This window comes from Sceloporus occidentalis, unplaced genomic scaffold (assembly GCF_023333645.1).
Source record: "Sceloporus occidentalis isolate IW3139 unplaced genomic scaffold, rSceOcc1.0.p SCAF_252, whole genome shotgun sequence".
Classification (NCBI taxonomy): Eukaryota; Metazoa; Chordata; class Lepidosauria; order Squamata; family Phrynosomatidae; genus Sceloporus; species Sceloporus occidentalis.
Window position 1 is genome coordinate 47,832 of NW_028317232.1, and position 25,113 is coordinate 72,944.

At 40.8% G+C, this 25,113-nt stretch overlaps 1 protein-coding gene across 1 annotated transcript; it reads right to left on the bottom strand.

Annotated features, from left to right (window-relative positions):
* Positions 1-919: 919 nt before the first annotated feature.
* Positions 920-1,555, bottom strand: LOC149275993 (suppressor of cytokine signaling 3-like). Its single transcript, XM_089504019.1, has one exon. The coding sequence runs from the start codon at positions 1,553-1,555 to the stop codon at positions 920-922; it is 636 nt and encodes a 211-aa protein (XP_089360145.1).
* Positions 1,556-25,113: the final 23,558 nt, after the last annotated feature.

The window sequence follows — 25,113 nt, forward strand, 5'->3', positions numbered from 1 at the left end:
GTATTGCCAATGAGCTGTTCATTGCTCAGTTATAGCCTTGAGGTTCTATATCTTATACCTCTGTGAAACATTGATAAAGTTGTGTTAGTAATAATAATATTAATAATACAATATTACATTTAAAAAGATCAATACAATAGGATTTCAACCAAAGTTAAATATAATAGTGTTTCCAATGTCAATATAAATGGGGAAATTATACCACTGTGAGCGTGAATTTGGGGAAACTGGATCTCCATGGGAAACCACCCATTGGTCAATGATACCAGCACTGGAAAATTTGTGGATGCAACAGAACCTCTTGGGCAGCAGAGATGTCAGCCATATCTTTGGCCTATGGACCTCTATGATTGATAGTCTTTGAATCTCACCAGACCACTCATTTATCCTAAATCACTTAATAAAATATACTATTGCATGTCTGTACATATTCTTGAACCAAAACACGTCCTAAAAGCAATTTTCAGAAATGTCCACTGTTAGGTCTGGTAACCCCATTTGTTCCAAAAGTTTATTTATCTAACAACTAAAAAAATGGTGGTCCTGGGGACCAAAGTAGTGATTATTATTGATCATACATATCAGGTTACTTTTATCTATGGTAGCATGATGCCCCATATAGGACCCATTAATTGTTTCATATAATGGGCAGCTACATAGTCATGTCATTAAGAAATAATGGACTTGTTGACTTCTCTGGGCCAATTCCTACCCCCCCCCAATAAAATCCAGTCTATCACCATGTGTATTTTAGGAAATAAAAGTAACGTTCATTTTGGTATTAGACTGTTCCCTGCATTGCTATGAATTCCTTCAGCATGTTTCTGATGTTTACAAAGTTGGTCTCAAAGATATTCTTCCTTTTATGTCTTGTTTTTTAGGGATCATTCAATTAACACTCAGTGAAAAATATGTCTCATTATTTTCTGAAGGCATTCCGAAGCACTTTGGACACAGGAAGATCCTCCAGGTTGCTTCCTGAGCCAGATGCTTCAGAGGGCATATTTGCCACCACTGTCCTCTTGCACAAGTACTGTAGGGACACCACTTTGCAATTCAGTGGCTGTGTTAGCATAAGAGGAGCTGGTTGATCCTTCCCTTCTATGTAGCACAAATTGGAGTCAGATTCTCCAGCTGCTGTAAGACGCATGTAATGTTCAACCAACTTAACCACGCAAGGGAAGGTTGGTGGGCTCTCTCCCCCTGCTACTGTCTCCAGGTAAAAAGAAGGGCCTTCAAGCTTAATACGCAGGTTGGTGATTCCAACAGTTGTGCGAAGGCTGAGGGTGAAAAGGTGGTGATGATCTGATGAGTCTCGAATCAGAAAGGATCCCACAGGCTGGTCAGATAAAAGCTTTTTAGCTTCTGCTCCGGAGAGGGTACTCCAATAGTAGCCACTGGCTTCCAACCGTTCTAGAGCAGTCTCCACCTGTTCGTAGTCGCCACAGAAAGACTTGTAGTGGTAGGATAGCTGGGCAGCCTGTGAGCTCATGGCTGCAAGGACTGATGGTGGACAGAGGCAGCGATGAAAGCAACTCCAGCGAAGTGTGACCATCGTCAGGCTAATCAATCCAGATTGTTGCTACCACTGGGAATGAAGATGGAGTTGACCATCCAAGAAGGAAGACACTGTCTGTAGTACTCTAGAAGAATGAAGAATCAAGCTTCTGGAAGTATGAGAACTGAGGATGCTGAGACCCTGTCTGGTGGGATTCCATCACCTGTATCCATACACATGGCTCATCTGGAAGGCAAAGTTAAGAGCCTGTAAGTTGAAAATAAAATACGCAAGAACAGCCCATAAAGTCACATGATAAACGTACTCGAATTTTATGTTCTATCATCTTTATTTTTCTTCCCTTAACATAGAAATATGGTATATACGTCTGCACTAAATATCATGGAGACCAAAATTAAAACCAATGCAACAAAAAATATACAAGTACATAAAGGGTAACATAAAAATACAACAAATCAAGAAATGTTACAGTGCATAAAGAGAAAATTAAGATTGTATCTTACAAAAAAGCCAGTTCAAAGAAGCTCATCAACTGAAACAAAACACGCTCATTTAATTTACTAATGAGTAGGACTGTTATCTATTAAATGTAAATTATGTGTTGTGGCCAAAATACTGTACTAAAGTATCATGTTGAATGTACGTATGTTTGTGGGTTTGCATTTCAACGTTGGTAATTAATTAAATATGGCAATATATTATGTGTGCAGTGCCCCCCAACAATCACATACGGGGGATTATTTGTTTAAATCCCCCTTTAATATCTATCTTTTATTTAATGGCTGCATTATACTATGGTAAATCCATTACCCGCAGACTTGCAATTTTATCCTAGCGCAATAATTAGAATTCGTACCGTGCTGAGATATATCTTTACAGATCGCATATGCCCGATGATCCCTAATAAAGACTAAAGTCATTTCAAGTATTCATATATAAAGACAGAATTAATTTAGATCAGAGATGATGAGATAGAATGCGATTTCTAACCGAAAAGGAAATATTACAGAGGGGGGCAAATTGAATTAGTTATATCCTAATAGGTTTACTGCGGTTTATACGCTAAAAAGCTTTCCTATAATTGATTTCTATATAGATTTGCATTCTTATTTTTGTATCTTTATGAGATAATCAAGTGAGATCCAATTTTGAATAACAGACAAAAAAAAAAAAATAGACTACAGGGAAATCATATGCTTATTAAAAAATGGCAAATACTACTTCTAAAATATTGCCCAGTTATGAAAATGGCTGTGGGGCTTAGGTTGGGTTCTACTGATTATTAAAGAGTGATAAATAATGCATCCTATTTCATATCTGATATTTTAGGCTAAAATAAACTAAGGATTAACTGTTTATATACTACAAAAAGTCAAGGCAATTTGCACCTGTCCAAGGTTTGTAAGTCATGCAAATAAGTTTGGGCTCCTGTTGGCCGAAGACATGTCCCTGCGTGTAATATACCTACCGAAAGGCCGTTCCACCGCTCGATTGGCAAATGCTACCGGCGGGGGTCTGTTCAGACCCTTCGGCACGGCAAACCCTGCCATTGATTTCACCGCAGCCACGAGGGAGCTTTGATAGAGGTCTGCACTGCAACAGCACGGACCTCCATCGCTTCTCCACCTGTCGAGGCCAGTAAGAGGACACCAAAGGGTTCTTGGGGTACGTATAACTTCCAATGGAAATACTTTTGTCTGTTCCGTATCACAATTTTTATCAGAACCTGTACAGGCATTTTAACAGCAACTGGATGAATACTTGTAAGAACAGAATATTCAGGGATATTATTTTTCAATTATGGGGAAACAGCTTCTTGATCCAACGAGAGATCTGACTCCCATTCTGGGGTCAAGATAGAATTTCTTTCCCCTAGATATGGGAAAGGCTGAACTTGATGGACGCAGCCTATGTAACAATGGATCTTTGATAGCTGTTTGCTTCACTGATTCTGTAAAAGTAAAAATGGACAGTGGGACGCCTGGCTCTTTAAAGCCTGCAAAACAATCCCAACATGAAATAGACAACGTTCTATGCCCTATTGATTAGTGTGATTTTTCTAAGCTGACAGGTCCATTTTAAAGCTTGTAAAATTGACTACGCAGACTTGTAATCTATCTTCGCAGTTAGTCTGCTGGTAGCACTTATTCTAATTATCGTTAGAAAATTCTCACAAGCCGTCATCTTTATTTATGTATTATTTTCGGGCAAGGGTGACATGACTAATGTGTCTGCCGATTCAAACCGCTTCCACAATGTTTACAAGGATTGTATCATACATCAGCAAGAGAAAAATCAAAACGCTGCAACAAAAAAAACAATCTGGGTTCTATAAGTTCGGGAAAAAGTGGATACAATGTGGCACGGTTAATTTGGACTTGTCACCTAGGGTGATCTATAAATTAATCCACGATGGTGGATTCCAGGTTTCAGGGCTCTTTGATGCCGCAGCAGAGACGGTCTTGACTAATGTGGCATCAAGCAGGATGACCGCTAGATACGAGGACATGGATGGCCCCTATGGACATGCTTTGTGGCGGCGGAGACTTCTCTACGTCTGTTCTGGCGGTGTACTTTTGCACAGGCTTTGCTGGGAAACGAGCTCTGTGGAAGTTCTTCTCCTACCACTAGGCTTTGTATGGACTCTTTCCAGGATCTCACACTGAGGCTGCCATTGAAGAAGGTGTACTTTTTTTTATGATTGACGGTACACAAATGCGATCATTGTATGTACAGTGCTTGGTTAAGCTGCTGATGTTTCCGTTATGTGCCGCGTCACAGTTTGCCTTGTATGTCATGAAAGTTCTGTTCTTGAATAAACTCAATCAAAGTTCCAATTTGGAAGGGCTGGAGTAACTTGGGGTTGATGTATTTGAAGGGCCATGTTTCTTTAATGCGACCCTCCAACCATCATATGCAATTTAATTCATAATATAGCTGCTCATCCTCTTTAAATTTGACTTTTGTCAATGCGACTCTTGCGAATCCATGGGGAGGTCATGAGAATCCCTCATATGAATTTTCGACCTAATTCCTTGGCTTTCAAGAACTATGCTTGGTCTGTATTCAGCTCTGGCTCACAAGAGATTTCCAGGGGTCAAACAAGACCCCTTATGCCTGTGCGCACAAAGTGCTCCCATTGCTTTTAGTGGGAACACTTTCCTGACGGTTATTAGCTACCTCCCGCAGCCAAAACCGGCACTGAACATGGATAGAGTAGTATGCTGCGGATCTCAAGATGTATTTTTTGCAGGTGAAGGATGCACAATAAAATACCGTGACATTAACATGCATCCTTCTTTGGAAGAGCCACATGGGACATTGGAGTGTCCCATTTTATAGGCCCAACAGCAGCCACCAGGACTAAATACTCTGCTACCCACCAGACGGGAGGAGAGAGGCCACCAGAGTGTGGCCTCAGACTGTTAATGAATACGCGTCTAAAGGGGAGGGAAAAAAGAAAGCAAGAAATGGGAGAATAAAGTCCCAGTGTCATACAGGGTCTTTTCCATGGATAAACTTCTAGCATAAACACCTGTCAGAAGTGGAATAATGCCTGAAAGATATCGACCCATTCATAATTGCCCTTCACACACTCGAAGTTTAGCGATGTTCAGAAACTACCTTTATTGTCATTTTTTCCTCTTCTGCCTGAATATAATGCAGTGAATATAAACTCAACCCCCCAGCGGTGCTTTGGCACATTATCACGGGAGAGACGTGCTAGTCTACAGACTTCAAATATATTCATTTTCCTTTGTTTAGAGCTTCTTGATCCAAGAAGAAATCTGATTCAAGAAGGTTTCTTTTCCCATCAAGTGGCTAATAAGAAAAATACTTAATTGGGGTTTTTTGCCTTCTTTTGGATCAAAAGCAGGAAGGATCGATAGGAGGGTTGAACTTGATGAACTTAAATGTGTTTTCAACCTAAATTAGTATGTTACATACTACGCCTCGTCGATAACACAATGTTATGAGCATCCATACAGACCCTCATGAGGACCAAAATTCCAAAATCAATGGAAGTTTGAGCCGGCTCTTTCCTCCATTCTTCCCAAGCCAAATGTTGGCCTTGAGCCAACGCTGGCTGCCCAACTATAGCAAACTTGAGTAGGACCCTGTGCCATCTAACCATTACATTTAGTGAATCTCCATAAAAGACATCACTTCACATCCACTCATACCATGAACGTCTGCTAAAAAAAAAAATGTAATGGAGATGAATCACTTCCAAAATAAATGAATAAGTCAATCCCGTATTGCGGGAATACTGTAATTAAATAAGCAACAATACACTATTGCCTTAAGTCAGACATTATGTGATGTATTATGTCATAAGGCAAAGACTGCTTATTCCCAGAATTTAACATCACTTATCTATATTCTGATTTGTTACACGCTTACTGGGAAGTGCTGTTCAATTAGTAGGTAACAATCATCTACATTTTTAAATACCTGGGCAGTTCAGCTACTTCACAGCAGGAAGAAGAGAAATGGCGTTTATTAATGTCGTGGTTACATAAAAAAAAAAAAAAAGCCTTCGCGTTGATTTATGATTATCATCTCCTTGTGTTTATTATTGGGAAAGATTGCCTTTGTTCATTATTCATTTGCATTGTTGTGTCTGTATATCCTTTATGATTAATACATGTTAACGTACTGTGTTCCAAGCAAAATCCCACAGTGGTATGAAATGCCCTAAGTAGCCAGTCCTGTGTGCATAAAACCACAGGCTAAAGGGTCTGCAGCGAGCCTACGAACAGGGGGCTCCCGCTGACCCCTGGAACGCAGAGCAAGTGGGTACGTGACTCCAAAAGCAGCCATAGTTTCCTTCCACGCCGTGCTTCCTTTAAAAGTGGAGCGTTGGGATATGATGTCATATATCCATATCTGGGAATGCCCTGGCTACCCCCGGAGCCCCCCTTGCTGGATGTGTGGAGAAGGTCCCGCTGACGTCGCAGGCACGCCATTTTTGGAGGGAAAGTAGGCTTAGTGGGGTGCCACAACCCCAGAAAAAGCAGTGCCAGATACGGTCATATCCCGAAGCCCACTCGAAAGGACAGCTAAAGTAATTGGCCATAGAGTTGGCCTTCTGTGCTCAGAGGCCTTGGGCAATACATTATATAACCTCCAGTGGGAGTATAACCTTGGGAGGGGGTAATATGAGGGAAAAAATATCTCGGCCTACCGCCAATAAACAAAAATCACTTTTTACTGATTTCAACTGGATCCATATAGTCTGCACTAAAAGCTACATAATGAATTAGGGAACAGTAAAAAAAAGTCGGATTTATGGATCTGAAGGAACTTTTGAAGACGCCTTTTTTGTTAGTTTTTTTTTTAATAAAAACAGTGGGGGGGATTATAAACTCAAATTAAATATCTTACTTCAAAAGCCAAGAAAAACTCAAATGTACAAATATATATATATATTTCTTTCCCATCAGACGTGAGAAACGTGCATTATGGTCGAACTTTTAAAGATCTCTTAACAGGCTTAAAATGTAGTTTCAAATATTTGCAGTTTAGCATATTTTCGGCCAGTTCTGTCGCTAATTCCATTTGTTTGCCAATGGCTTACGGGTCGTAATTTACCGTAAACGTCTTTTCCTGCAAATTGTTAAATAGACCCCTTTATCTAGAGTTCCCCAGCAGCGTGACAGGTTACTAAAGCGCTCCGCTTCGGGGAAATGATGATAGACATCAAATGAATGGCAAAGTTCGGGGAGAGGCATACGACTTGCGAGAAATGAATACATATATATATAAAAAAATAAATGTTACGTCGTCTATAGCACAGCAAACGTTTATATGTAAATCGAGCTGCTATACAACATATTTCACCGCAAGTTTAGACTCGCAACGACTGCTTTTAAAAGTGTCTACTCCGTTTGGACAAAACATCAAACGTAGTAGCCTGTGCTAAGCAAAGGAACCTCAGCCGATCTATCATTTTGTTCTTCTGTCTGAAGCTTTAAGGATTTACACCGAAACCTTTTAAGAAGCTTTTATTCCAGTTGTCATAGCAACAACCTATCAGCGCATGGTTTTGTGTCAAATGACAATTAGGAGTTCCCAGAAAAATTACGAACAAGACAAAATTTGATTTGATTCAAGTGATGCTTCTAATGACGATTACGTTGTTAAATTTAGTGTAGAAACAGCACATTTTAATAGCATTTTGGTGTATACTTTAACCCCTTGGGTGATACAAAAGAACGCAATAGTTTGTGCCACGGAGGTACTTCAGTTCATCTGAAGAAAACGCAAAGGAACTCTGAGTTAGTTGTGAGTATCTCTCACATTTAGGTGTTTGAGCCGCTTTCAGTATGGTTGGTGGGATCTACAGGGCCAAAAGTGGATTTTAGAAACCATTGTTTTTGGAACTTAGCTTGGGTGGCTTGTGTTACATCTAAAACAGGGCAAGATCCTCCTTAGTTGTGTTTGATGTTGCCAGTTTAGCCATTTATTTAAACTACTATACTCCCGACGAAGCCGAGCCTCATCTCGGTGAAACGTGCGTTGAGTTGTTTTAGTTGTATTTCTTTTTTATTTTATTCTCAGTTAGGCTGACTTTATTTTAGCCTTCCATTGTACTGAGGATCAGAATGCTAGGATAGGGCTATTACTCCTAGGTTTATATAGGGCTAGTATTCTTGCCATGGTGGCACCTCATTGTCGGGCGGTATCAAGACATGGTAGGCGATAATCAGATGTGGGGCTGATGGAAACAGGGATTACTGAGGTTCTCTTATGGAATTAGTACTGAAATCTTACTGAAACCACCCTATATTGACTATTTAGACTTTAGTTTTAAAACTATTGCTAATAAATGGAATTTTAGCAGCTTTTTTGGTGTTTTGAGCGTTTTGGAATCTTATTCCCACTCAAGAGCGTGCCCCAATTTAATGGGATTAGTAAGGGGCAGGTTGTATTTTTGTTTGCTTGTTCAGACACATAATGTCCATCAGGCCAACTCACCAGCAGAGGTCCAGCTCTTTGAGATGGGACTTCCATGGTTACAATCCTTTTCTTGTCCAACATAAAAAATAATATTGGCTTGCGGCTAGTCTTAATAAACACTGTTGGGTGACATCTTACTCTGTCCAACCCAAAGTTTAATGAATATGTATCAAGGTCTTGTGATGATTAATTTGGAGGTTCAGATAGAGGAGATGATCCGGATACCCATGTAGAACCTGAATGGAAGAGGAGGAGGCGTTTCAGGAGGCTATGATCTGGCTTGTGCTCCTTCTAATAATCCTGGACGAGTCAGGCTTTGGGATCAATGTAAATTGATGTTATGTCCAATACACATTGAAAGAAATTCAAATGGAAGATCTATGGCTCTTGACTGTATTTTATTGCCACAAGAAGCCCTGCACTGAAGAACCTCAACGTATGTAATGTTCTTGCTTCACATGACATAGATACAGACAGACTAAACCACAACATTCTGTGTTAGATTCACAAAAACCCGAGCAATTAAAACAGATTAAACATTTCCAGCCCTCAAGGAACGAGAAGCGTGATCTAACGTTACAAAACAACTCTCCTGCTAAATGTAAATCTTCAGAAAAGAGAAGTGTTTTCTTAAACATTTATCTTCAATTGATAGATTTATGTTTATTGATTGTCTTATTAACCATAATGAACGCCATACGTAGCTGTATCCCTATGGGCGCCCCATGAATTGAGAGATGCAATAAGGGGCTATGCCTCGTATAAACAGTCCTGCTGCTATGTGTGAAAAGTGGTTTAATCGCCATAGCAACCAATGGAATGATCCGATCAGCAGAAACACTCTTTTGGTTGCTATGGTGATAAGACTGCATTTGAAATGAAGCACCAGGGCCACTGCACATTATACATTGGCCCCAATATGCTTTTGCTAACCTATATCTATACGGGTCATCAGCCTTCCAGTGCCAAAAGTATTAGCCAGGATTGGCAAAGTATTGGTCAGCGCATTGGTTCCAGGAAAGTGCCATCAAAATAATTGAGGTTTTAAGAAATGTCGGTGATGATAGGAATAAAAGAAGACCCTGAAGACTGTATGTTTTATATATAATTCTACTGGATTCTCTCGTATCGACAGTTGGGATTAAACCACAAGTAGTGATCTATGCAGGACAGAATTCAAATCTTTTCAATGCCTTTCTTTCCAAGGAGTTCTTTACCTACACCAAGAGTTTTTCGGCAGGTGTGTTGGAACATTTAGCAGTAAAATGGGTAAATATGGTCGGTGCCAAACGTATTTAACTTTATATAAAGCCTTGTAGGCAAGTTAACTGAATCAACAACGAGCCCTTCATCTGAAAACCTGATCGCAACAGGGAAGGAAGGAACATTTGTAAGAACCGCCTCGTTTTTTGATCTATACAGTATGCAGCAAAAGGCCATAAACACACTTTAGATGCCAAATCAACAGGGTGAGGGAACCTAATCCGTAGTCTCTGGTTCAAGGGAGGGTTGTAGAAATTATAAAAATGTAGCCGTGTTTTTTTCCAATTGTGTTGCAACCTTCGCTTTTATTTTGCAATGCGCAAATCCTCCCTGGATTATCTAATCCAACTGCTGTTGAACTGCAACTCCCATAATCCCCAACCAGTTGTAGTTCACTAGCATCTAATCGGTCAACCATTAGCCACTTCTGATAGATGCCATACTGACCTGCCAAGTCTCTCCCTGCAAGCGATATAACTCTGATTGTATGTACACATTGTTGTGTTGCTGTGCGACACTGCTGACTCAGGCGCCGACATTTACACATCAGGTGCTTGGTTACCAGGAGGCCGGTATGCACTTAGTAATTTTATAGCTCCGCAAAGTACATTAAGTCACCTGCGGAAATTAGATAATATTTTCGAGAAGCGGGTTTAGGCAGCTGTCGGCAGCTCATGGTTGTTCATGGACCCGGGACCACTTGATCCAGAAATACGTGCGGTTGCCCAGGGCCTATGGTTAAAGGGGGGCCACTGACCTGAATAAGCACCTGAACAGGATATTGTTTTTGTAAATAAGAGTGCAGGGCTGATCGGTGCCTTAAACGGAGATATTTTGGACAATAACGCCAAGTACACATACAAAAAAGGACTTTGTGGTCAGATGGATGAGAATGATGGGAGTTGTAGTCCAGCAGAAATGAGAAACATACATCTCGCTCAGGCTTGCACTTACAGCCGGGGCAGCCGTTAAGCTGTATTTTAACGTCATATATAGTTTTATACAGAGTTAACGTTTGATGTTAGTGAGGCACGTGGATGTGCAGCTTTCAACTGTATCTAATAACATCTTCCAAACACAGTATGGCAAACTGCAAGACAAGTTAGGTACGTGGCTCTAACAAGGCAGCCGGGTTCCATCCCCTCTCTTGTTACGCTTTTAATAAGACCTTTCGGTGCTAGAACAGGTTTATGGAGCCTATTAAACGAAGGAAACCGGGACACCACAGTCCTTAATGAGATTGATTAAGCAGCTTATTTCATGTTACCCTATAACATCCCCGGGGAACAAAAATTCTAAGCGCGGGTTACCTCCATACCACAAGAGAACTACGTAAGCCTCGCGCACCACCTTGTAAAATACATGAAAGCTGACTATAGTCCTAAACAGTCACAGCTGGCTAGCTCTTCTGGCATTCGCCAGACTCATAGGGCTGCCGGATTGCTTGTCATCCCTGTCACCAGCCTGCCTATAAATTCATATAATAATGAAGTTTCTCAGCCGTGCCTATTGTTACTTAATCTTCACAATCACAGCCCATTGCAATTTATTTGGGTAGTGGATAAGCGGAACAGTTCTCCGACAGAGAAGGTAGAGATTATGACAGCGATTCAATTTAAGATTGCATTGGATAGTCTTAAAATGATATAATAGATTGCAAGCTTTTGAGACAATCTAGGTTTCCTTTTCTTCAGGTATAATATGCCTGAAGAAAAGATCTAGATTGTCTCAAAAGCTTGCAATCCATTATAAGCCAGTTAGCCAATAAAGGTATTATATCTTTAGCAAAACTCCTTTTTTCTTTCTTTCTATAAAAGTTAAACTTTGTGGATTATTTTAAGTACATTTTACCGGATATTTTCAGACGCTTGGGCACAATTCGCTCGATCTGTATAACATGTGCGTAATAACTGCGTATCCCAAATGCTGTTAAATTCTGGGTGGCCTTTAAGAACCGCAGAATAAAGAACGGAGATTGAGCAATTACCAAAACACTAAACAGATTTATACAGTATTTGCTAATCTAGAATAATTTTCTATAACCTAAGGCAGTCCTATATAACCCTCAGCCATGGTGATTTGTACAACATACATTTAGATTGTAAGCTCTTATGGTACTTTCTAAATTTGAAACAATGAAGTGCAACTTCTGATCTCTTCTAGATCATGACATCTACTGCAACTTTCTTTGAGATTTCCTTTATTGTCCCTACCAGAAAGTAGGGTCTGCCTTGTGTCATTAGAGTGCAAGCTTATGAGGCAAAATGCAATAAGACTGCAAGTTTCTGCTAACATTGTAGCCTGTAACGGTCCCTTCATAAATGACTTGTCCTATTGTACACTAAAGTATTCAATGTATAACACTTGAACTTAACTGGCATTTGGACTTAACTGCAAGGTATGTATTAAACCCAGGATTACAAATATACGAGAAAAAATAAAGTACCCTTGTTAACCCTTACAGTGGATTCATGTGTGTGTATGTATATATATATATATATTTATTTTTTTTAACATGTGTGTGTATATAAATATACGAGAAAAATATATATATTATATATATATATTTAAAAATATTATATACACACACACATATAATATGTATATATATTGTAAAATAAGTGAATAAGAAAGCCTTCTTACCTTGATTTTCTTCTATGGACTTCTTCACCTCTTCAGTTACACTTTATTTGGGATAAGGCACATCATGCATCTATATGTAGCATATTATTATAATAATAACAATAAATATTTACACATCACATGGTAAGAGTAATTCTGTTGCTGTTTTCCTTCTTGAATCTGCATTTATTCACCTGGAGAAGATGCTTTTTTTATTTATTTTTTTTAGTAGATAAATATCCTATTCCATAAATAACCCTGATGGCTTTTTATGTGCATGTCTGTAAAAAGTCCTGTCCAGTCTGCATTCTTCATGTGATGTTTCCATTGGAAGTCAGACCCCACTCCACAACATTCAAAGCTACACTTTTTGAAGGGGGATGTTTTTTTTTTTTGCTATGGTTTTTTTTTTTCCTCCTTCCAAATATGTGATTGGTTACAGGAGGGCTCGATTCGATTTCCGTGATTGTGATTGGCTGCTGCTGGGTGGTGCCCCCGCCTCCCTGTGTCCCCATTCAGCCCCCCTGCCTCACTATTCCTGGAAGTGCTGAGGCTAATGTTGGTAAGGGGTGGACTTGTAATGCACTATCTCTTTTTTTATTCCCTTTCCCTGCAGTGTAAATGTCATTACAAACACAAGCTCAAATGATAACAGGAAGCCCCCCCTTCCCTCCACCCTTGTTTTTTTTTAATACAATCTTTTAATAATCATATTAACTCTTTCATGATCACAAATTAAATGCCCTGCAAAGGAAAGAATAATGTTAAAAGGATCATGTGACCCCCCCCCCCACACACACAAAAACCCTTTCAACCCCAAAACATGAAACCCCTGACTGTAGTAAAGGTTGGGGGGGGGGGGGTTCACTCAATCATTGCAAAATTCGCAGCATCAGGTTACATAAGCCATGGGTCATTGAAAAAATTACATTAATTGAACGCCTACTAGCATTGCAGTTTAATAGAAAAATATATCCATATGGGGAACAAATGAACTACTTTAAAAAGCCAACCGTAATACTGTTTTAATGCATAAAATCTTGTGTGTAATATATATATATATATATATATATATAATTTTTTCTTTGTAAATACAAGTTAACTCTCTGTGCCAACCAAAACGTTAAGGTGACTTCCCTTCTTCATTGATTGCATTGAGTTTGCTTCTCTACTTCGCTGAACTTTTAACATAGCATCAGATTATGTCAAAGTACAGAATATAGTCCCTAGGGACACTAAAAATATAAGGGACAATAGTATTTGTAGGTTCTTTCTACTTTTAAGGGTTAAAAAAATACATAAAGGAACTTGGAAAAACATACACAATCAAAAAAACATCTATATTTCATGCGTAATACACATTTGTATGTTTGCGTTCGGGAAGAGCCTCTGGTTTTGCAATATTTTTTTGTGTGATATAGTTCATTTTGTGGTCGGCTAAGATTTGCTGAGCTGCAATATGCTGGTAATTTTGTTTTTACTGGCACCGGCGGCGATTTTGGTAATTCTGGTACCATTGACACTTGTAGCATCCCTGGCGAGCATATTGTCAATTAGGGTCCTAATGAGACTTGCTGCATTCAAGACCATGAAATAGTCAATTTTGTGAATTAGGTGTCTGGAAGTCTCCTGGTAGAGAGATAGTTAATCCAGGTGATACTGGCAACTGCAGCTCCTGGCATCTGCAACAATCCCACTATTGACATTTGCAGCTATCCTGGCATTGAAAGAGTTAAATATGTGCCTACTGACAGTTGCTTTCACTCCTGGGAGGGAGGGTGTTAATTTTGTGCCCAATATATCTGGCAGTGACATAGTTAATGTACTTTTGGCTAGTGTTTGCCGCCCTCAAGGAAAGGATATAGTTAATTCTACAACTGTCTACAATGATCAAACATAGTTATTCCTATCATAATCCACACATGCAACTCTCCTGGCAGTGATCATTATTTTATTGCTTTATATAGCGCCGTCATATTCCATAGCACCGTACAATGGGTAAGCAAGTCATAACAGGTAGTAAATAACATAACAATTCAAGTTACAGAAACAAGAGGATTAGGAGGGCCCTGCTCAATGAAATGGTTAATCCTGGTGTCAGTGAAACAGCAACCCCTGCAGTGAAATGGGTAATGTCCTGTCCGCTGACATTTGCAGCACCCATGGCAGTGATATAGTTAATGCCATCTACCGACTTTTCAACCTTCTGGCAGTGATATAGTTAATTCCGGCTGCCGGCTTTTAAACCCTCCTGGTCGTGATATAATTCACTACTGATGTTTGCAGCCAGCCTGGCAGTGACATAGTTAATTCCATGCCTCCAACATTTCACCCTCCCGGCCGTGATATGGTTAATTTTGAAGCCACAGACAGTTGTAGCCCTCCTGACACCAGTGTTGTTGCTCCCAAAACACACATCATTGCCGTGATATACTTATCAACAGCTCAGACAATCCTCGCGCGCAGCGATAGATCTATGCCTGGCTGTGACGGTCGGCACGTGCAGCCCTTACGGCAGCCGTAGAGTTAACGTGATGACCGTAGTTCACGTGCGCCATTCCTGCCAAGGACTCGGTTATTTCTATGACGACTGGCGTGTGTGAGATTTCCTGGGATTGCTGATACCGCCTGAGAAAGCGTACGTTACACCTATTTGGCTACAATCAATTGCTGCAGTTCTGGAAGCACTACAATTAACCCTTTAAAAGCCAGATTCCGAAATTCCCAACAAAGAAACGGCATTAACCCTTTTCCGCGGATTGTCCATCTAATTGGGAAGCCGCGTTGCCCTCACTGTATGAGCTTCTAGTATATAATATCTCCCCTCCCAGGAGAGCATGTGGTCCAGGAATTCTCACTTCCTGTTCCCTTGTGTGGCTCCTCTTTCATAGTCAGGGGAGGCACAGGATTATGATGTCATGCTCCTGCGCCCTTGCTTATTAATGCGGGAAACTGGTGTGGATGTAGGGAAGAGACATCTCTGTTGTAAAATTCATAGATCTCCTGGTTCCTCAGACTCTTTCACAGACGTCCATCGGGTAGAGAGTTGTCTTTTGGGACAAGCCTCCACTGTTGGGGAAAGTCTTAGCAGTCTCTTTCCTGTCCCGCACACTGCTGTCTGGGTATGTATAAAGCAGGGCCTGCTAGGAACATGCTTCACAGCAACGGTAAAGATATTAAAATGTTTTTAGCAGTGTTGCAGTTGATTGACCAAGCACTCATCTGGCAGCTATATGGTTAACCTTGGTGTTAAACACTGCACATATGGTATATATGTGGCTCACTCATTCTATTGGCGCACTTACTCCCCAAACTATATGTGCATTCATCAAACTTATAAGTAAAAAAGTGATGAGCGCAACTTTCAGCAGGGGAATCTGTATACAACACATCGAAACCTAAAATGATGTCATAGGAAGTCTGCAGAATTCATCAAGTCCCCCTTTTTTGGTAAAACCCAATAGAACAGATGTCTCTTTGCTGCTTAGGCTCTTGCTATGTAGCTTCCAAGCATCCCTCTTTAGGATAGACAGTCCCTCTTTGGGACTCAAGCGCCCCTTTGCACCCCGATGACCCTTTTTTTTCTAGCTATATGCTCAGTATATTACGGTATTCAGAGAAAGCTTCATGCAGAGAGAGTAGTGCTCCAAACACCTTAAATTTGTATAGGGGTGGGAGGGGAGTGGGCGTGCCTAAATGCCACCACCTGGAGTTTGAACGGGCCAACGTTTACTATAATACATATACATTATTATTTATTGTTTTATATAGTGCCATCATATTCTGTAGCGCTGTACAATGGGAAGACAGGACATAACAAGTAGTATATAACATAACATTTTGACTTATAGAAAGAATGGGTGAGGAGGGCCCTGCTCAAATGAGCATACAATCTAGACGTTGGTTGTAATGAGCTTCAGATGTGGCAGCAACCCATGGCTAATATCAATTAGAGGTTTTCTTTTGAGGTTATCAGAAGCGCAGTGGTTTACATGTGAATCCACACGCGTAGTGCGCACGTACACTTGGGAAGTTAGCGATCGTGCTTTGAATTCGTGCCCTGGGAGCTGAATTGCTTGTTTGTGAGTAAAATGTTATTTTGTAATCTTCCTTTTCTGCAAAAGTCTACATTTAAGACAGGTCTTTGAATTGCATGCAAGGTGTGTTTCTTACGTAAACATTGCTTGCTTTAACCTGTAAACACTCTTAAAACAAGTTTACATAATGCCCAGAATTGTATGATGTAGAATGTAGGAAAAGTGTCAAGCTCAGGGTTTTTGTAAAAATCTCTTAAAAAAAAACTTCACTAATGTTAAAAAAACAAAACATTCTTGGTTCACAGAACCAATTTTCATTTACCCGAATATTCTGTATTTGCACCAGTATATAAAACTGGTATGCGGTGGTATAGGGCCCCCTTTTTTTTTTATATTACATTATTTTTTGCAAAATTGAAAAACTCAAATTCATTACTTTCCCCATATAATGGGGAGCCTAGCAGCGAAAATCTCATCATAATCATAGCAGTCCCCATGCTTGACTAGATTTGGGTTACTTTGTACAAGTTCTGAATTTTAGAACGACCAGGTATGTTATGTTAATTGTTTACTAGCCCACATGTTGCTTTTTGTTTCTGGGCCTTAGGTGAGGTTGATTTTCATTGAGCTGACGAAAAGATGTAGAAGAGCCAGTGAGCCACATCAGCTTTCATGACCTTAAAGTAGAAGCCCCTTCTCCCTGGGAGGCAGCTTCTATACCCAGAGGCTTGGGGACAGACCCATCCGAAGATCTGAGAACCCAAAAACTACATTTGTCTTCTTTTTTTCTCTTTGACCCAATGCATGAACGTAAATCTCAACAGAATGGGGATAAATGGTCGATGAAGACTGTAACCGAATGGTAAATTGCTTGTCTTGCTTGCTGGTGATCAAAGAAATCATCGAAAGAAGGTCCAAGCTCAACATGGTTGGCAGCAAACAGTAGATCTAAACGAAGACCTGATAAGGATCGAAAATCGTTCTAGCTCAAGCTTTTACAGAGGAATGGGGAGGATAAAAAAGAGGTTTGTCTGTGGTGTGGATGAGCCTAATTGCCACTTCTTCTATCATCAAAATGTGGCATGAGAATGCCAGCCATAAGCTGCCAAACCCAGAACTTATGGAGCAGATCCATGGAATTTCCACTGTATGATGATGGCGCTCGGGAAGGTACGTGATCATTTACTGATTGTTTTGCATTTCTTTAAAGGCGTAGCACAATGTGTTATAAATAATAGATAATTAATTCCCCATCTCCCTTCACCATCACTGCTCTAATAAAGCGAACTTTGACACTTTTTATAGTGAAGCTTCAGACACCATTCTTAAAGTGAAAAGAGCCAGGATGACCACAGATTAGTCTTCTCGCTCAATTGTGATGTTTGATTTTGTTTTTAAGATCTTTTAGGAATACTTACTAACTTTAAAATGTCCCATGTCAGTTATGTGCCACTCTGTCACAACATTGTATCGCCCTAAGGCCAAAATGCATGGGAAACATTTACGTCATATTTGGCCTATGGCTCTCTTCACTCTTCCTGTTTGCCCATATGAATGCTTACCTTTTGGCAGTCCTGATAAATGGGATGTTTGCTGGGCAGCTGACATAAGACCTTGAAAAGCCCTGCTGCCCAAAGGCTCTACTTATATCTACAGGACTGTTGGCAGCTATGCCTAGATTCTTTTGGAAGCTGGAACCTTGGTTAAAATGATTTTTTTTTGTGAGATTATCATCACATTGGGGCTAATTAAGAGATGAAATACCACCATAAAAGTATGAAGCCGTAGCAGTTTGCACAATTCTATTGGTTCGCCTTGGTCAAAACAGGACTCTGTGGGTCAAGCATTCAAACAAATTGATTAGGCAACTTGCAGAGTCACAGTGGAGGGCCTCATTTAGCCATCCCAAAGATTGATCACGGTCATCTTAGTAATGCTCTTGAGGGCTCCATGGCTACTGCTGTAATACTTGAGTTTGCTTTCTCTAAAGGAAGTACTTTTGCATGTCTGGTAGACCTCAAGAGCCACCTTACAATGCTAGAGCCACAAGGAGGCAAATTGGGAGCTCTTAGTAGTCCATCATTGACAGAGGAACGCGTAGGATTTAATACGGTGGGGCCTCTGACGTGCTGAAGCGTCCCAAATTGGGACACTTGTGTTGGGAGGCAAGGAGGGATGGGACTCAAGATGGGGCCGAGATTAGGACCACCCACCTTACACGAAGAGCAGCTGAATGCCATGGGGTTGCCACATAGGACCTGGAATTGAGGTCTGTGCTACAACACGTGATCCTCGCTTTCTGCAAAAGTAAGATGGCTAAAGGGGATGGCGAGACTGCTCAAAAATCAGGATTGTCCTACAAAAGCGGGACATTTGGGAGACCTGTTTTTCAAGTAAATATTATTTTATATTATTGCACAAAAGCAGTTTGTGCTTATGCAGAATACTGTATTGTTGTCAGCATGTAACCTCTAAGTAAATTGACTTCAGATATATATATAGATTTTCATACATTTCTGTCCCATTTTTGTCCGTGATCAATAAGTAAATCTTGTAATGCTGACAAAACTCACATCCATTTACTGGCAAAGGAAAGTAATGTTTTGGTCCAACACTATCAAGAATATTTTAAGTCTTTTGCACATTGACGAGAAAATAGATTTATAAATAATAGAAATATATATCCAGAGTACATTCCACATGCCAATTTACTATTCATCAAATGAAAACATTACATTTCCACTTCAACATTTTCTTTCCTGGTTTTGTCCTCCAAGTCTGTCCCAAAGAGGTCTATCCCCCACCTGTTGGGGTGTGGCCAGACACGTGGAGGGGTGGGGATATAGGTGTATATAGGCGGGGCCATGGTAGAACTGCCCTCCTAGCTTACCCGAAGAGCCCCCTTGTGACACTTGGCTTCTAAGCATTGTGAGATCTGAGTGTCATTGATTTCACAGCTCCTTGGGCTGGTCAGTGGAGACCAGAGGATCTCCCCATCTGCCCCATGTTCCCCACGGTCTGCGAAAGTGGGACCTGAAAATCGAGTGTCCCACATAAATTGGGACAGTGGGCGGGTATGTAGAGGTGTGTGACAATATTGATCCATAATGGGGGAAAATGAATAAAATAAATAGATGAGGAAGTATTGGTAGACGTCTAAAATGTCAAGGGATTTGCAAATGAGACAAAATGTTTCCTACCGGTGAAATCTCTCCCATTCGCTAAATATTCCTGTGTAAATCTAACACACACTGGATTGGGTGACGTTCTTTTAAACTTTCGGCATTTTGGCCAAAGGGGGACACTTGTTTTACGGGATGGCTAGATGAGAGGCTAGGAGGTGGGGGTTCTATAAGTAATTTATTTAGAAAAAAAACAATTGTATATTTTATTTACACAGCTTCAGTTATAAACAAACGCTTGGTGGTCAACCAAAAACCTTATTCTTACTGCTGCTCTAGTGGGACAATGGCAGCTATATGTGAGTGGCCACCCGTTGGAAGAGTGTAGGAGCGTACCCAGTCAGCGACCATGTATACATCATTTAGCAGCTGCTGGCCTTAAGGCGACAGGGCTGCATTTCTACTTCAGTCTGACTCTTCGCTCTTACCCAAAAAACATCCTAAGCTTCTAGAATGGAGGGATATCGGAGGTGGAGAGAGGGCTTGGGTGCCAAAGAATTACTGTCCCTCCTAAATATTGAGGAAAGAGGGGGGATTAGGAAGAAAGATGGACAGGATTATTTGGTTCCCTCCTAAACAGGAAAATTGGAACATTCATTGGCTGTTTGCAATCAAGTGTCGAGTCGCTTACCTCCTTCGTCTTCTTCTTCTTCTTCTTCTTTCTTCTCTTGAACTGTTTTAAAACTCCAGGGGTTTTGTATGCCCACTGTGCAGGTTTCTATTTCCATGGTTGTCTTTTCTCTGCAAAAAGTGTGTTTTTCATTTTCATACGGCTGACCAGGTAGGGAAAACTTAGAGTATGTCCAGACTTCCCTGCGATATAAAAAAAAAAAAAAGTAAATCAAGGTGTAGTCAGATTTTGAAACCAAATCTACCAGTAAGGCAAGTGTAGAAAGTGAAAGAATTTTTTTAAACAGTTTCGCTTTGCTTTCTTTGTTTTGTAGGGGCTTGCAGAAGTATAAGAGTAGGAGATTAGTTTGAAATGGGATAAGGATCCAACTGGCCCTAGATTATATGCTATGTCATACTCCCAAGATCTCCGGTACCTGAAACAGGGCATCTTTGATGGGGTTGTGGTTAGGGCCGGAGCAGGACCTGGCACATAGCTTACCACCTGGCAATGCGTTGAAGGAGAACGCCAGGGTATGACATCATATGCTGGTACAGATACAGTTTCAGTGCGTTACAAGAAAGTCCTTTAATCTCCAATTAATAATGAATGTATGCTAAATTTGCATGCAGTGAAATGCAATAAGGCCTTCAAAATAATGTGTTTTTTTTTTCCTGCCAATAATAGGTCATTTCTAGGCTCCTTCCGTGGTTTCCTTCAGTGAGCATCTTCTGGCTGGAAACACTCTTCCTTATATTACATGAGTGTACGAGTGCACTCTTCGGCCGCACTTAGGTCATTTATCGGATCTGGCCTTTAAGCGCTAGGGACGATACGAATTCCCAGTCCGGCCTGAGTGATTGTGTTGGTGTGATATAAGGTGAATACCATTGGGTATTTATCGCATTAATCTTACAGGCTAAATGGGCTAAATTGTTCTTATTTTATGTCGGCTTCTGTTCCTGATCAGGTGATGGCTGGCACTTCTGGCCTACAGCTATAGCTGAATGGTCCTGCAGCCCTGTGCCACCCAGTAACTAACCTATGCACCAGCACACACACACACACACACACAGGCTTCCTCTCTCACACATGTACACTAAAACATGCTCTATCAATAACATGCCACTACCTCACACGTCACCTGGAGCCCTTCCTAGGGGAGGGCTAGCACCTTCTGGCCCAGAGGCAGGTTAAGCCTATTGGCCCCATTGCCCCCTGCACCGGTGTACGCTTGCACACACAAACATGGTACCTTTCAAACACTTATACATAAAAACACCCATGCTCGCACACACTTACAAAAACAATCATGCTAACACACACATTCATGCTAAGCTACATGCATATTCATGGTAACACACACACACACACACACACACGCTCATGCTAACACATAGGGTAACCAGTTGGACCAGCCCTTTGTGAATAATTTTGGACCGGTCTGAGGGACAGTTGCTCCCCTTCCCCCCTGTGCCAACCTGCCCCTGGTGGTACTTGTACATTGTGCAGTATTGATGTGGGGTCATGTAACATCGTGTTACTTGACCCCTCAGCACTCCTGCCTCTACAAGTGTTTGAAAAATCTGGGGCTGGTGTGGAGGGCTGTTTCTAATTCCAATTGGGTGAGGATTTCCTTTTTATTTTATAACTAGCAACGCTGTACCACAGATTCATGATCGCCTCTTCTCTTTCCTTCCTTTTGAGAAACCACAGTGTCTCTTTAGTAACCACATATGCTGAAATAGTCTTCCTCCTTCCCTCTTTGGACAAGACATTTATAGAAACTTGTTCCTGATGTGCCTAAACACTTGGTAACACCTAATTACGGCACTCACCGGTCGACTGCAGTCTGTAATTTGCCATCAGCAGGGACAAGAAAGGAACACCAGTAATGCCATCCCTAAATACTGAGTGTCATTGTTCGTATGCAAATCTAATCTGATGTAATCAGCAGGTCATTTAGAACCTATTCTTGTTTTGCTCTTCACATTGCATAAACCTCAGTTCCTTCTTCTCGTATCGTCAGTCATGTAGAATGGTGGCCTAGGCCAGGATAGAAGAAGATACCCAAGGCTACCGACAGGCCCACTTATGAGGAGCCGTGCGGCTGAGAAGAAGACTGGGTGAAAGGTGATCTAAAATAAGGTTGAATAAAGACACAAGTACGTCAAGTTCAACCCTGCTGTTGGTCTGGCTGCAAAAAGGACAGTAGAGGCAGAAAAACTGAATTCATATTGCGCATGAATGGAGGGATCCTATATACCCCATGGGGCAACTAAATTTTAATAATTGAGACAGGCAACATACCCACGCTATGCACAACACTTTGGAGTGTGAACGATCAGAGACTCCCGTGACTTACAGTGGATATAGAAAGTCTACACACTCCTGTTAAAATACCAGGTTCTTGTGATGTTAAAGAATGATACAAAGATAAATCATGTCAGAACGTTTTCCACCTTTTAATGTGACCTATAACATGGACAATTCAATTGCAAAACAAGCTGAAATCTTTGAGGGGGGACTCACAATAACGTGGTTGCATAAGTGTGCACACCCTCTTATAACTGGGGCTGTGGCTGTGTTCAGAATTAACCAATCGCATTCAAACTCATGTTAAATAGAAGTCATTACACACCCGCCATCATTTAAAGTGACTCTGATTAATCACAAGTAAAGTTCAGCTGTTCTAGTAGGATTTACCTGAAATTTGTTTAGTTGCATCACAGAGCAAAAGCCATGGTCCGCAGAGAGCTTCCGAAGCATCAGAGGGATCTCATTGTTGAAGGATATCGGTAAGGAGAAGAGTACAAAAGAAATTCCAAAGCATTAGATATACTGTGGAACACCGTGAAGACAGTCATCATCAAGTGGAGACAATATGGCACAACAGAGACCTTACCAAGAACTGGACGTCCCTCCAAAATTGATGAAAAGATGAGAAGAAAACTGGTCAGGGAGGCTTACAAGAGGCCTACTGCACCATTAAAGGAACTGCAGGAAGTACTGGCTGTGTGCTACATGTGACAACAATCCCCTGTATTCTTCATATGAATGGTCTATGGGGTAGGGTGGCAAGATGGGAGCCTTTTCTTACAAAGAAAAACATCCAAGCCCGGCTGAAGTCTGCAAAAACCAACATCAAGTCCCCCAAAAGCACGTGGAAAATGTGTTATGGTCCGATGGAACCAAGGTTGAACTTTTTGGCCGTAATTCCAAAAGTTATGTTTGGCGCAAAAACACTGCACATCGCCCAAAGAACACCATACCCACAGTGAAGCACGGTGGTGGCAGCATCATGATTTGGGCTGTTTTTCTTCAGCTGGAAGCGGGGCCTTAGTCAGGGTGGAGGGAATTATGAACAGTTCCAAATAGCAGGCAATTTTGGCACAAAACCTTCAGGTGTCCGTTAGGAAGCTGAAGAGGAATTTCACCTTTCAGCACGGCAATGACCCCCCCCCCCCCAAAGATTTCAGCTTGTTTTGCAATTGAATTGTTCACGTTATAGGTCACTTTAAAGGTGGAAAACGTTCTGACATGATTTAACTTTTGTCTCATTCTTTAAAATCACAAGAACCTGGCATCTTAACAGGGGTGTGTAGACTTTTTATGCCCACTGTATATCATTTTGTATTTTTACAATTGGGAAGAGGGGACTAGGGATTAGAACTGTTTCTATTGTATACTAAAAATCTTCAGGGCAGTCTGGGGCGGGGGATTTGCCATCCCTTCCTTGGCGTAATAAACTGGTCTCTCATCTATCCCAGAAAAGTTTCACGCTGACACTTAAGTGGTGGCAGTATCTTGGGTATTCATTTCCTCCAGTGATTTTCTTCATTGGCTTGTCTACCTGAAACTGGATAGAGAATAGAGCCTGGTGGTGCCCCAAGGTGCCATGGTACATGACTGTTTCTATTGGATGAACGAACCATAGGAAGGACTGTGCCCATCATAGTGTTGAATACCCCAAATTAACCGCCATGTCCCGGCTTTTCCGTTCTCTCTTAGCCATTCCAAAAAATGGCCACCATAAGAAACTGCCTGTTCTGTTTAATGACCTCTGCAACCAGCTGCCTACTCCTTCGTACCAGCCGAGCCAAGACTTCTATAGACAAATTGACGCTCAGTAACAGCAGGCTAGGGAAAGCAGAAAGAATCGCACAGAAAAAAAAATCAATAGCGGCATTGAAAACCTGAAGAGAGAAAAAAAACAATAAAAACTCTGTGCACTCCATTCCAGCTGTAAAGTGTTCCCTAAAGAATTGGCATTGTGCATTTACATTTTTCTACCCATATTTCTGGTAAGAAGGAGGTGTGTGTGTGTGTGTGTGTGTTTTTTTTTTTTTGTTTTTTTTTTGTGTATTCCGTGAACAATAGCAATAATAGCGACATTGAATTAATCTGAAGAAGGAAACATAAGGAGAGCATTCCTGGAATTAAACAAAAAGGCTTAGACGTGTTGCTTTTCTGGATGACATCTGCACCTCCCGATACTTAATTATTCCTGTTCTCTGTGATGATCTCTTTCCTCTAACCCCCTCCCTTTTATTTTAAGTCTAAAATTGACTTTTTATTCATTTAACGACAAGTCGTCACAATAGCACCACCACTTGTCTCCTTGACTCTTCTAGATTTACACTTTCTCATTTATTTTCTAATTGACTCATCTTTGCATTCTGCAAAGTTGCCTTTATTTGTTCTTACGTTGTGACCGCTTTTCTTTTTTTGTGATGTTTTTAGAAGAATTTCTGAAAAATAATAATTAATCGCGGAAAGTAAAAGTGCAAGATTTTAAAACTGAGACCCGCAAAGGGACTCGTTTGTTTAATCGTCCTGAGACCCCCATTAAAGAAGAATGCATATTAAAATAATAAGTACCTAAATATGCATTTCTTGAAAAAATAAAATAAAATG

Coding starts and splice junctions, on each gene's coding strand:
- LOC149275993 (XM_089504019.1), bottom strand. CDS start 1,555: ATGGTCACACTTCGCTGGAGTTGCTTTCATCGCTGCCTCTGTCCACCA.